The sequence below is a fragment of the Mauremys reevesii genome, linkage group 1 (genome assembly GCF_016161935.1).
Source record: "Mauremys reevesii isolate NIE-2019 linkage group 1, ASM1616193v1, whole genome shotgun sequence".
Lineage (NCBI taxonomy): Eukaryota > Metazoa > Chordata > Testudines > Geoemydidae > Mauremys > Mauremys reevesii.
This window is the reverse complement of record NC_052623.1, coordinates 45,347,547-45,360,740: the sequence shown is the minus strand read 5'-3', so window position 1 is coordinate 45,360,740 and position 13,194 is coordinate 45,347,547. Positions and strand designations below refer to the sequence as shown.

The following is a 13,194-nucleotide window of genomic DNA, read 5'->3' as shown; positions in this document are numbered from 1 at the left end:
TGGACTGCCCCCGCTGCCCGGGGTGGCAATTCGGCCCGTTGCTTGGGAGCAAAACAACAGGGACTGCCGCCCCTTGCAGAATGCCGCCCCAAGCACCAGCTTGGAATGCTTGTGCCTGGAGCCGGCCCTGAGCTTACCATAAAGTAACAAGGTAATGTGTTAAATAATCAAAACAGATGAATAAAAACATACAATAAATATTTATTATTTATGGCCCAGTGAGAGAGCTGGGCTTAGAAGTCTGTTACGAGATCCTAGAAGTCTGGTTCTAGCCGCATTACTGCTATCCACCTCTGTCTTTGTGTTCTGTCCACCAGTGCTTTAAACTGACTTTTTTTCTTCTGGAGTAATCTACATCTACCCCTGCATCTACATCAGGATGCTCTGTGATGCTTTCCTCATACATGAGAAGACAGCCACTGGATGGCCTAAGAGAAATCACCTATGGCTCAAGATCCTTAAGTTGAATATTACTGCAATAGACACTGCAATGTTGTTATGTCTGAAGACTCAGCCTGCCTTAGAAAACTGTGGGTGCTCAACAACACATTCCTGAACTCCCCCTTCCACAGAGTCTCTGAGAGAAGGATGGGTCTTAACACATTCTCCACCACCCCCCTTCATCAAGAAACAGTTATAGCGGTTTAACTGCCACTCAGTGAGCATTCCCTGGTCCCTCTCAGCCAGCTCTGTTGTATAGTGGCACATTGACAGAGGCTCTTCTCCCTAGAGAAATAGAGGAGCTGGGCAGCCATCTAATGTGTTGGCCTGCACCCATCTCCTGTCAGGATGCCTGAAGGAATTGTGCTGTTCAATAAAGGGATCTGCTGCTGCCTCCTCCACTGACCTAGGAACTGCAGCTGCCACTGTCAGTGGGAGCTGCTTCATGGGGTGACTGGTGCCAGGCTGCTGGGACAAGATCAGCTACACTGGAGCTGCCATCCTGAAGCCATTGCTACTGAAGGATTGCAGGAGCAGACACTGCAGAGGGAGCAGCACGATGAGGCATTCAGGAAGAGAGGTACTGAGGAAGCCACCACCAGTGAACCAGAAGGTATTTCAGGGAAAGTTAGGCTGGTGGAAGAAGGAGCTGGGAAGTGGGAGAAGTGAGGGGGAAACAATAAGGCCAGAGCAGGAACCCTGCCTAGGAGAGGAGGCCAAAATGCTTGCCTGGGGACCGCAGCCCCCTATTTATATGAGGGGAGGCTCCTAAAAGAGCCCTAGAGTTAGGTAAAGAAGGAGAAGCTAAGCAGAGGAGGGGAATTAGTGGGTATTTACCAGGAGCAGGGAAGGGAAATGACTACACTTTGGGATGCTAATAGCAAAATGTCAGGGACTGGCTGGGTAGCTGTGGGGAGGTGGGTGTGGAAGCAGTCTGGGATAGAAAGTTTACTTGAAGTGACCTGTCTCCACTCTCATTCTCCACTGCCCTCCCATCCCTTTAGCTGCCTTTCTTACTCCCCCATCCCAGCATGTAATTTTCCTATTGAGTTTCTGTTCCCTGGCTCATTTTCTCCTGTGCGCAACCACTCCTTTTATCAGCTTCCTCAAGAGCCCCTCTTTCTCCCTGCTGCTTCCTACTGCCTGTACAAATAGGAGGCCTCCAATTTGTAGCAGCTCATTCATGATTCTGTGTCTTATCATGAATTGCTGGTCACAGTCTGGCAGCTTGAGCCAAAGTGCCAAGGAGAAAGAACCAACCAAGACAGAGCCTAGTATTAGCTATGACAATGTTGTGACAGACTGAAACAAACCTTAGGGAATTAAGATAGACCTTACTGAATTACATTAATCCATATTGATTTAGGGTTAATGGCTTTGGGATACATTGTATTAAAAATCCAATTGTGTGTGTGTTATTGTGGCACTGTATGCACCATCTTTAGTAGGAGGGGAATGTTATTGTACTACTTTTATCAGCTCTTTGAAGCCTCTCCCCTGGAGCAGTTCACATATACTAGTTCAAACTGGATTCTCCAGGGACCAACAGACAAAGAAAGGATTTTTTGATAAATGGCCTGATTTTAAACTGGCTAAGGGCCTTATTCCTGATCCAGCAAACAGACAGGACCCCCCTGGTCCATGGAAGGAAGGGTTGGAAAGACTGGACCTATTGAGGCCCCATAAGACTAGGTGTGCATTCGGAGCCGAAGCTGTGATGAATTTGCAACCAAGAGGAATGCCCTTTGGTTGGGATTTGGAGGACTGCTCCTGCCAAAGCCCATGTTAGGGAATTCCAGCAAGCTTATTAGCAGGTTCCTTTGTTGATTTTAATTTTTTTTTCTATAATGCTTTTCCCTTAAGAATAAAATAGGCTAGTATAGAAAGAACTGTGTGGTAACATATAATTGTAGCAATTATACTAGTTAACCATCTCTGAAGAGAAAGCAAGCAGGTGTGCTTGGGTAGTCTGTCTGTGATGGAAATAATAGTGAAAGCAGAGAACTGTGCAGCGTGGAGATACCCTGGTCAGAAGGCAGTGAGATGTGGTGACAGCTGGAAGCCTGAGAGTGCCCTTGCTAGACCAATGAGGGGAAATACAGATGCAGTTGCCCTGAACTGTGACAGAAGTGTCTTCAGCTGTGGGAAAAAAAGGAACTAAGAAAAGGACTGTCAGAAAGTAGGAAGGCAAATACATGGAAATGGGCCATATGTGGACTATATCTAGATGAGCATCACATCAAAGTTATTTGCTGTGAAGTGTTGGACACTGAAAACCTCACCCCACTCCCTCCAGTTAGTTTGAGACCAAACAGTCTTACTTGAAAAACAAGCATGTGATTTTTTTCCCTTGCACAAGTTTACAGAGCAACATAGCCAGAAAAAAAAGTGCAGCCAGTGTCCACAAGCTTTGAAGACATCTCATCTTGTGAGTCTTTACATTACAAAAGGAGGGAAATATCACTATAGGGAAGTTTCTTTTTTCTAGCAGCAGAAGCGGCATCAGTGGCATCTGATATCAAGACAAGCAGACAGTCGGCCATATTAACATTGTTAGACAATACAGAATTAACGAGACTCTCCAACATTGCTGAAAATATGAAAGAACGTGCTCTCTCATGTTTGGAGTAGTCATTTAATTGTAATACAGCTTGACTAAACATTGATTTGCTTTCCAGTGAAAACCTTTCCACATATGTGAGATATGGATCTGATGGCAAAGTGCATTATTTTCTTTTTTGTCAATCTTTTCCAATCTACACAACTAAAAAGTAAATGTTCTCAAATATTGGATGGATATGTGAAGGAAAGTAAGCTTAAATAACAAAATAGTATCAGGATCTTCTTGGATGAGGCACGAGCAGTCATTCATTGGGAGGCATAGTGGTCTAGTGGCATGTACTATTCTGCTGCATAGTGGTCCAGTTGCATGCACTGGCCACTATCCAGAGACAGGATACTGGGCTAGATGGGGCATTGGCCTGATCCAGTATGGCCGTTGTTATGTTCTGCCTTGGTAAAAGGCACGGCCTCAGGTAACCAGCACTGCCCCTGGTGGTGTGTGGAAAGATTGAGTCTCCAGACTGGGTATGTGGTGAGGGGAGGGGGGCAAACTACGGCCTGCGGGCCAAGCCATTTTAAGCCAGCCTGCAAGCTGCACCACGCGGCTTGGCCCTTCTCCGGCTGGGGTGCTGGGTCAGGGGCCGCCCCAGTGGCTTGGCCCTGCTCTGGCCAGTGTGCTGGGTCAGGACTGCACCACGCGGCTCAGCCCCACTCTGTCTGGGGCAATGGGTTGGGGCCACAGCACGCAACTCCCGGAATCCGCAGCATGGCCCGCTCTGGCTCCTACACACTCCAATGGGAGCTGCAGGGGCAGTGCCTGCAGATGGGGCTGCCTGCAGATGGGGCAGCATGCAGAGCTGCCTGGCCATGCCACCGCATAGGAGCTGGAGAAGGGACACGCCACTGCTTGAGGTAAGCACTGCTCGCAGCCTGCACCCCCTGAGCCTTTCCCCCACCCGAGCCCTGATCCCACTCCTGCTCTCTGAACCCCAGTCCCAGCCCAGAGCACCCTCCTGCACTCCAAACCTCTCACCCCCAGCCCCACTCCAGAACATGCACTTCCAGCTGGAACCTGCACCCCTTCCAGCACCCATGATCCCCCATCCGAACCCCTCAGTCTGAGCCCAGAGTACCCTCCTATAGCCCAAACTCCTCCTCCCCAGCCCCACCCCAGGGCCCGCACTCCAGTTTTGTGAGCATTCGTGGCCTGCCATACAATTTCTATTCCCCGATATGGCCCTTGGGCCAAAAAGTCTGTTCCACCCCCTGTGTAAGGGATGAAGGAAGCTAAGGCCCTGCTGAGGTAACTAGGGAGCTGATGCCTCACTGTTGGAGGCATGGAAGAGAGCTGAACTCCAAGTTCCCTCTTGCAGAGGTTCTCACCCTTTTCCATTCCAGGGCCACCCTGGGACCCCTTCTCAGGGTCGGTGCAAGGAAGTTTCGCGCCCTAGGCAAAACTTCCACCTTGCGCCCCCCCCCGCGCACCCGCCCTGAGGCGCCCTCCACTGCGGCAGCTTCCTTCCCCCCTCCCTGAGGCACCCCCCCTTGTGGCAGCACCCCACCCCGCCCCAGCTCACCCCTACCCCGCCTCCTCTCCGAGCACGCCATGGCCACTTCACTTCTCCCGCCTCCTCGGCTTGCAGCGCCAATCGGCTTAGGCACTGCAAGCCTGGGAGGCGGGAGAAGTGAAGCAACCACGGCGTGCTCGAGGAGAAGGCAGGGCAGGGGTGAGCTGGGGCGGGGAGTTCCCCTGCATACCGCTCCCCGCTCCCTACTTGCTACAGGCGGCCCTCTCCGTGCTCCCCTGCCCCAACTCCCTCCGCCTAAATGCTGGCGGCGACCGGGGTGGCTGAAGATCCAGCCGCTGCGGTCGCTGCTGAAGAAAATGGCGCCCCCCAAATCCTAGTGCCCTAGGCGACGCCTAGGTCGCCTAAATGGTTGCACCGGCCCTGGCTGGCCAGCAGGATGAGGAAGCCAGGCTGCTGGCTGGAGTGTGCGTGGGGAAGCTGAGTTTACTGTTGAAGGGGCGGAGGAGAGCGGTAGCTGAAAAGCGTGGAAAATTGAGTTCCACACCCCCATTGGGTGTGTCGAGGGAGCTGCAATAACTGCCCCCTCGGGCCGGACCAAGCTCGGGTGTGTGCATGCAGGGAGCCGAGTCTCTCGCTTTCTTATCTCCCCCCCCAGCAGACTGAGGGTGCTCGTGCCAGGAGCCGAGTCTTCCCTCCCCCCCCTCCGCCCCGTTCCAGCAGACTGAGGGGTGCAGGGAACCGAGTCTCTTTCCTCCCCAACCCTGTTCCAGCAGACTGAGGGGTGCAGGGAACCGAGTCTCTCCCCATCCCCCGTTCCAGCAGACTGAGGGGTGCAGGGAACCGAGTCTCTCCCCATCCCCCGTTCCAGCAGACTGAGGGGTGCAGGGAACCGAGTCTCTCCCTCTCCCCGGTTCCAGGAGACTGAGGGGTGCAGGGAACCGTCTCCCCCTCCTCCCCGTTCCAGCAGACTGAGGGGTGCAGGGAACTGAGTCTCCCCCATCCCTGGTTCCAGCAGACTGAGGGGTGCAGGGAACAGAGTCTCCCCCCATCCCTGGTTCCAGCAGACTGAGGGGTGCAGGGAACAGAGTCCCTCCCCGCGGTTCCAGCAGACTGAGGGGTGCAGGGAACAGAGTCCCCCGCCCGCGGTTCCAGCAGACTGAGGGGTGCAGGGAACAGAGTCTCCCCCCATCCCTGGTTCCAGCAGACTGAGGGGTGCAGGGAACAGAGTCTCCCCCATCCCTGGTTCCAGCAGACTGAGGGGTGCAGGGAACCGAGCCCCCCCGGTTCCAGCAGACTGAGGGTGCGCGTGCAGGGAGCCGAGTCTCCCCCAACCCGGTAAGCGCTCCCCGGTGTAGCAGGTGTCAGAGGGGAGCTGCAGCCGGCCCCCAGCGAAGTTAAGCAGAAACCGCAGCTGAGCTCCCGAGACGATGCGACCCCTCTCGCCTTGGGCGGTGCTGCCACAGGCGAACTCTGTATTGGGCCTGCATGAGTCCCGCCCCCCGCCGTCTGTGGCCGCGTGCCCTGGGCCCGCCCCGGGGGAGAGCGCGGAGGGGTGGCTCTTGCTGCAGTCACGCCCGGTGCTTCCGCCTGTTCCCCCGCTGCTCCGGCCGGTCACGCTGCTGCAGGTCGGCGCCGATACTCTCGGTCCGGGCGCTTCCCCGCCGGGCCGGGGGATTGGCTGTGCGACCGCTTCGTCCCAGAATGCAGCGCATGGCGCGTCATTGAAGAGAGACCATGATGGCGGCGGCCGTGGTTGCGGGGGGGGCTCCTGAGGTGATCGCCCAGCTGGAGAACGCGGCCAAAGTGCTCATGGTGAGGGCGCCCCCCCGGGCCGGGGAGGAGGGGAGCAGGCAGCGCCGGGCCCGCGGACTCATCTTGCCGCCTGCATAGCCCCCTCAGTGCCCTGCACGGGACCCCTCCCGTCTGCCCTTTCCGAGCTACCCTAGCTGCCCCCCGATGCCTCTATGTCCCCCAGAGCAGTTTCCGTGCATAGTTCTCCGGGATACCTTCCCTGCCTCCTTTATATTACCTTGGCTAGTCTGCCGCCGTCCCCTCAATATCTTTTTCCTTTTACGTAGTTGCCCCTCTAACGCTCTTAGCTTCCCTAGGCTCATTTTTTTCCCTTCTGGCCCCTTCAAAGCACAACCCTCCCCATCCAGGAGTCTGCCACTCTCTAAAGTCTCACTAGAGGGGGGGCCCGTACATGCCTTTATTCCCATGTGCTCCAGTCCATCTCCAGTAACCAACATTCTCCACTCTACGGGTCCCTTGTTGCCCTTTCCACCCTGGGCGATACTTCTTTGTTGGTCCCCTGTACCCCCTCCCCCTTCCTGTCACCACCAGTGTTTCCACCACTCCACGGGAAACTAGGAGAGAAATCCCTGCTCCACCACCTATCTCCTCCTCTCTCACTGCTTGCACAAACTTGTGTGTTGGGGGGGGGGGGTGTTACATAAAACAACTATAACTGCCTGTTTCAGCTTTCCCTCCTTGCAGTAATGGGAACTGGGAAACCCCAGGGGTGAATTGCAAACATGTCATATGAGAGGTGTCTGATTTTAGTAGTGGGTGAAGTGGTCCCTGAACAGTTTGTAATGTGTTCTGTGGTTATAAAGACTGCATAAAGATATGGTGTGTGAGATGTATGGAGTTGTGATTCTGTCTGCCCTGTTTTGTGAAATACACTCAGAGTCAAGCTCCACTTAAAGTACCAGCAGCACTACAACAAAGCTAGTACTTAGTATTTTGATATTTATATAGTGATGGACTGTATAAAAAATCTCTTAGCATAGAAAGGTCTCAGAATTTAGCATTATGTTACAGCTGAATGTGGTGAACTGGAGCCAGTCTGGTCAAGTAGCACCAGGGGACTGGACCTGGTTCTAACGTAGTTGAGAAGCAGCAATGCCTGAACTAGAACTTGTAGCAATGGCCCAGAGGAGACTTGGGTAAGCAGGGACAGACTGGTCAGAGCATACTTCCTATGTTCTTGAGTGCAAGCTAAGCAGAACATTTACAGCTTCTGCACTGCAGCAGGGCCACACAGGAGTTGTGGTGAAGCACTGGAATAGGTTCCCTATAGAGGTGGTGGAATCTCCATCCTTAGAGGTTTTTAAGGCTTTGTCGAGCCAGGCCTTGGCTGGGATGATTTAGTTGAGGATTGGTCCTGCTTTAAGCAGGGGGTTGGACTAGATGACCTCCTGAGGTCTCTTTCAATCCTAATCTTCTATGATTCTATGAAAACGTTTTGTGAGCTATTGTCTGGGTTTTGGGTATTTTTTTTCTCCAAAGGTGTTTTTGTTACTTCAATTAATGTGGAGTTTGTGAAGAGTAAAAATCCTCAAAGGATTATTAAATATTTATGAAACAAAGCTGGATTAAAACTATGCAGTTATTTAACTGACTTTATTTGTGGTGGTCTGACTTTTTTTCGCCATCACTTAACTGAAAATTGCTTTGGTTTTTGGAATTGAATGTTGTATAATATTGAGTATGTAGAGGAGAAACTTAACTATTTTTTTCTAAAACAGAAATAAATGCATACAATCATTAGGTGTTAGACATTTAAACATCATATAAAACTGATGAGTGCCTTTTGATTTTTTTCTTCTGTATGAAAAGTTGTACATAAATAGTTTTAAACATAAACCTATTTTAATAATACTTATCTGTGAAGATTTTCCTTCAGTGTTATTTTCTGATTGCCATTAAAATTCTGACTTTATTGATAATTTGAATGACTTTGACAATTTGGTGGGAGTTCAGTGGAGCTGAACACAATTTAATTAAGAGTCTGGCTGAAATATTTAATATTTATACTAAAGTAGTGCCCAGAGGCTGCATGGTATGAGGTATTGTGCACATACTGAGACTGTCTCTACCCCAGTTACAGTAGTTAACAATCTAAATTAAACTAACCTGAATTAAGACCACTTTAATTCTGAATAAGTGAGTCCACACAGGGATTGAATGTGGTTAAACAAATCTGTTTTAAATTCACACCTTTAGTTAATTTTGGATTACTTTTCTTGAGTGTTCCCTTGAAGTTAAACCCTTAGAACCTAATCCCATAAACTCACATCTTTGTGCATGTGAGTAATCCCTTTGAATTACTCATCTGTATAGCTGTTTGAAGCACATGGACTAAAAAAGTTTAAACGTGTATTCCCAGACAAAAACCTGCAAATTCCATTAAAATTGCCAAACAAAGCTCTTGTCTTTGGAAATGTATCAATATAGCTATTCTGGAATAATTATTCCAGAACAACTCCCCATGTGGGCACTCTGAGGCCTGGTCTACACTGGGGGGGGGGAATCGATCTTAGTTATGCAACTTCGGCTACGTGAATAATGTAGCTGAAGTCGACGTACTTAGACTTACCATTGTGTCTTCACTGCGGTGAGTTGACTGTTACCACTCCCCTGTTGACTGCCCTCGCCTCTCTCTGACCTGGAGTACAGGAATCGACGGGAGATTGATAGATGTGATAAATCGACTCCCCCCCTCCCCCGCTGGATTGATCGCTGCCCACCGATCCGACGGGTAATGAAGACATACCCTTAGTGTGGAGTAAGTGTGTCCACATGGACTTATTTTGGGACACTCTTATTCCAGAGTGACTGTCCACATGGGGAAATTCAAGAATAACTCTTCTGGAGTAGTTATTTTGGTAAATTTCCTAGTGTAGACAAATCTTAATAGGAAACATTACAAAAAATAAATACCAAGAATTATAGATAAAATATAACAATTAGAAGTATGCAAATAGTAGTAAATTAAGGTAATGTGTATAAAGATTTGAATTATGTTACATCTCATACACATGCTTGTGAAACTCATGAGTATATTAGACATTCAACTACCAATCTTAGACTCCCTTTTTTGAGCATATCTGATTATGATGGTAGAAGAGCAATTTAATAATAGAAGTGTATTGTTATTATGTTAGATGTTACAGGCAAGACTGGGGCAGGGGAGAGAGATGATTAGGAGGCTTTTTTTTAGGTGAGTACCATTAACTTTTGCAGCTTAAAAACAAGTCTCTAGTTGCATGTTGGTAGAATATAACCTTCCAAATGTTTAACTGAATTTACACTAGCAAATGTAGTATCTGATTGTCAGTATTGTGTAGTTTCCCTGTGCTAATAGTAGTGTAAATGTTAGTGTAGACTGGCTGAGGCACTTTCATATGAAGCTTTCATGAAAGTGGTGGTAAAAATACGTGAGTCCTGTTTATGGTAGTGCTTACACAGATATAGAAAAATGGGCAATATGTTCGCTCTTGAATATACAGCTTTAGTACCTCTGCTGCTTCTCAGCATTTTAAAGATGTAGTAGAATGAAAACTGATCAGACTTTTATCTGTTTTCACTACTGTTACTGGAAACCTTGTGGAAAAGATTTAAACCGACAAGAATTAGGGCCATTTTATTCTGCTGTATAAGTCTAGGGTAGCAGACAAAAAGGCAGGCACTAAAGTTATTCATGGGGGATTTGGAGGTTGGAGGGAGGGGTAAGTTAGCAGAGACCACCATCACAGCAGCCAGGAGGCTCTCTCTAATGCTCCTTTCCCTCTCTAGTAACCAGAGGGTATTTTAGGTGATGGAGGGGAGAATTCAAATTGTTCAGACAACTCTGAGTTGAAAGAGAGGATCCCAAAGCTGGGCCCAGGGACAGCATGATGAAAGGAATCCCAGAAATTGTGGAAGCGCAGTTTGTGTCTCAGCAGGAAATTACTCCTGGTCAGTGAGGTAAATTTTTCAAGTCATTTGCATATAAAGGGAATGATGAATGAGGGCAGGAGTCTGTGTGAATGGATTGTCCACATCCACAGCTTCACATGCATGGAAGAAACAAGAGGAGAGCCATTGATGGAGGCGGTGTGGGGGGAGAAAGAAAAAGTATTGAAATGTGTGTGAGGAGCTAATGAACAGGAGGTGAAACTGGCATTATTAGTGGATATAAGCGGGTGGGACCCTGCAATAAGAGATGAATGGGCAAACAGGGAGGAGATGAGTTATGAACAACCTTGTAGGTGAGGGCAAGAAGGTTGAACTTATCTGCTTCGTAACTTGGGGTTGGTGGTTGGGTAGGTGGCAATGGAGAGATTTAGAAGAGTGTTGTGATGTGTTCAGTGTGTCAGATAAGGAAGATGGTCTTAGTAGCTGTATTTTATATGGATTAGAAGGGGGTGATATGGATGTCAAAGACATTGAGGTATTCATAATGGGAGATTTATGTGCTGAAATTAGTATTTTAAGTATCTTTTGACTTTATTCTTTAAAAAGTGGAAGTTAAATCCTATTGAGGAAAATAGAAAGGAGCATAAACTTCAGCAAGTGAAGTGTAAAAATATAATTAGGAAGGCCAAAAAGAATTTAAAGAACAGCTAGCCAGAGACTCAAAGTAATAGCAAAAATTTTAAGTACATCAGAAGCAGGACGCCTGCAAAACAACCAGTGGGCCCACTGGACAATCGAGTTGCTAAAGGGGCACTCAAGGATGATAAAACCATTGCAAATAATTCATTTAGTTTCTCTGCATCGGTCTTCACTGTTGAGGATGTGAGGGAGATTCCCAAACCTGAGCCATTCTTTTTAGGTGACAAATCTGAGGAACTGTCCCAGACTGAGATATCATTAGAGGAGGTTTTGGAACAAATTGATAAACTAAACCAATGGTCCCCAACGTGGTGCCCACGGGTGCCATGGCGCCCGCCGGGGCATTTATGTGTGCCCGCCTAGTGCCCAGCAGTGGAGAGAGGCCGCAGCCCCGCGCCTGCCAGGGACAGAGAACTCCAGGGCTGCAGGCTGCGGGTGCTGGTGTTCTCTCTCCCTGGCAGACGCGGGGCTGCGGCTTCTCTCCGGCTTCTCTCGAGCTGCAGGCTGCAAGCGCCAGTGTTCTCTGTCCCCGGCAGGCGCCGGGCCACGGCTTCTCTCTGGCTTCGAAGCTGTGGCCCGGCCTCTGCCGGGGACAGAGAACTCTGGGGCTGCGGGCGCCAGTGTCCTTGGTCCCCGGCAGGCGCGGGGCCGCGGCTTAAGCTGGAGAGAAACCATGGCCCCACGCCTGCCAGGGACAGAGAACTCCGGGGCTGCAGACTGCGGGTGTCAGTGTTCTCGGTCCCTGGCAGGCACGGGGCCACAGCTTAAGCTGGAGAGAGACCACGGCCCCGCACCTGCCGGGGACAGAGAACTCCGGGGCTGCAGGCTTCATTCTATGTTAAAGTAAGAATAATAAATATATTTGGACCAGCAGTTCAACAATGTTTCACTTTTTAAAAATAAATAAGATGAAAACTGTTTATGATATTTATTTTGTAAAAACTGCTTAATTTTTCTTACAGGCAGATAAAAAAGAGCAAATTCACATGGTAAGGTGAAAGAGTAATTGCCGAATAATTTAATTAATACCTTTTACATGTAAAATGACCCTTTTTATCTTATGGATTCATATATTATGTATATTAAATATGATTTTCATATTATTTAATGTACAAATACAAAATAAGCCTTGAAAAATTGTTGGCGCCTGCCACACTCTTCTGAAAATATGAATGTGCTACTGGCCACAAAAAGGTTGGGGACCACTGAACTAAACAGTCATAAGTTACCAGGACCAGATGGCATTCACCCAAGAGTTCTGAAGGAACTCAAATGTGAAATTGCAGAACTACTAACTGTGGTATGTAACATCATTTAAACCAGCTTCTGTATGAGATGACTGGAGGATAGCTAATGTGACACTAATTTTTTAAAAAGGCTCCAGAGGCGATCCTTGCAATTACAGCCTGATTTCAGTACCAGGCAAACTGGTTAAGAACAGAATTATTAGACACACAGATGACCATGATTTACTAGAATTCTTTGAGGGGGTCAACAAGCATGTGGATAAGGGTGATCCAGTTGATACAGTGTAGTTAGATTTTCAAAAAGCCTTTGGTGAGGGAACTTGTCAAAGGCTCTTAAGCAAAGTAAGCAGTCATGGGATAAGAGGGACGGTCCTCTAATGCAGGGGTCCCCAACCCCCGGGCTGCGGACCGGTACCGGTCCGCGGCCTGTTAGGAACCGGGCCGCGAACCGACCCCTAGCACATCAAGCGGCGTGTCTCCGGCGGGGCCCCTGAGCCCTGCCCCCTCAGAGCCGCGTGGTGAGGGGGCGGGGCTGCGAGTTCCGGGCTGAGCTCAGCTGCCTCCGCGCGGCGTGGAGCCCCACGCCCCGCCCCCTCACCACGCGGGGCGGAGCTCAGGCCCCGCCGAAGACACGCTGCAGCTGTCGGGCGAGGCGCTGAGGCTCCGGGTGAGGAGGGAGCCGGGGGTAAGAGGCTGGGGCCAGGGGGGTTGGCTAAGGGGCAGGGAGTCCTGGGGACAGTCAGGGCACAGGGATGGGGTGGAGGTTGGGGAGCGGTCAGGGGCAGGGAATGGTGGGGTTGGATTGTGGGTGTTCCGGGGGGGTCTGTCAGGACTCAGTGGGGGGGGGGTATAGGGGTTGGGGCAGTCAGGGGACAGGGAGTAGGGGTGGGGTCCCAGGGTGGTGGGGATCTCTGGGGGATGGTGAGGGGACAAGGAGCAGGATGGTGAGGGGATTCTGAGGGGGGCGGGCAGTCGGGGGGGCAGGGCAGGAAGTGAGTGGGGGTCAGATAGGGGGCAGGGCTCCCACTAATTCT

General features: G+C 49.9%; 1 protein-coding gene across 5 annotated transcripts in view; it reads left to right on the top strand.

The window, feature by feature from the left end:
* The first annotated feature begins 665 nt into the window (after positions 1–665).
* Positions 666–13,194, top strand: part of XPO4 (exportin 4) — a 169,049-nt gene continuing 156,520 nt past the window's right edge. Inside the window, exon 1 of one of the 5 annotated variants that reach the window (XM_039534432.1) lies at positions 666–1,021. In XM_039534432.1, the coding sequence (XP_039390366.1) occupies positions 1,001–1,021 (21 nt within the window). In that variant the 5' untranslated portion in view covers positions 666–1,000. Of the gene's footprint in view, positions 1,055–6,094; positions 6,345–11,884; positions 11,903–13,194 lie in introns of those variants that run through there. The other 4 variants (XM_039534423.1, XM_039534413.1, XM_039534460.1 and 1 more) reach the window with 4 other exon arrangements.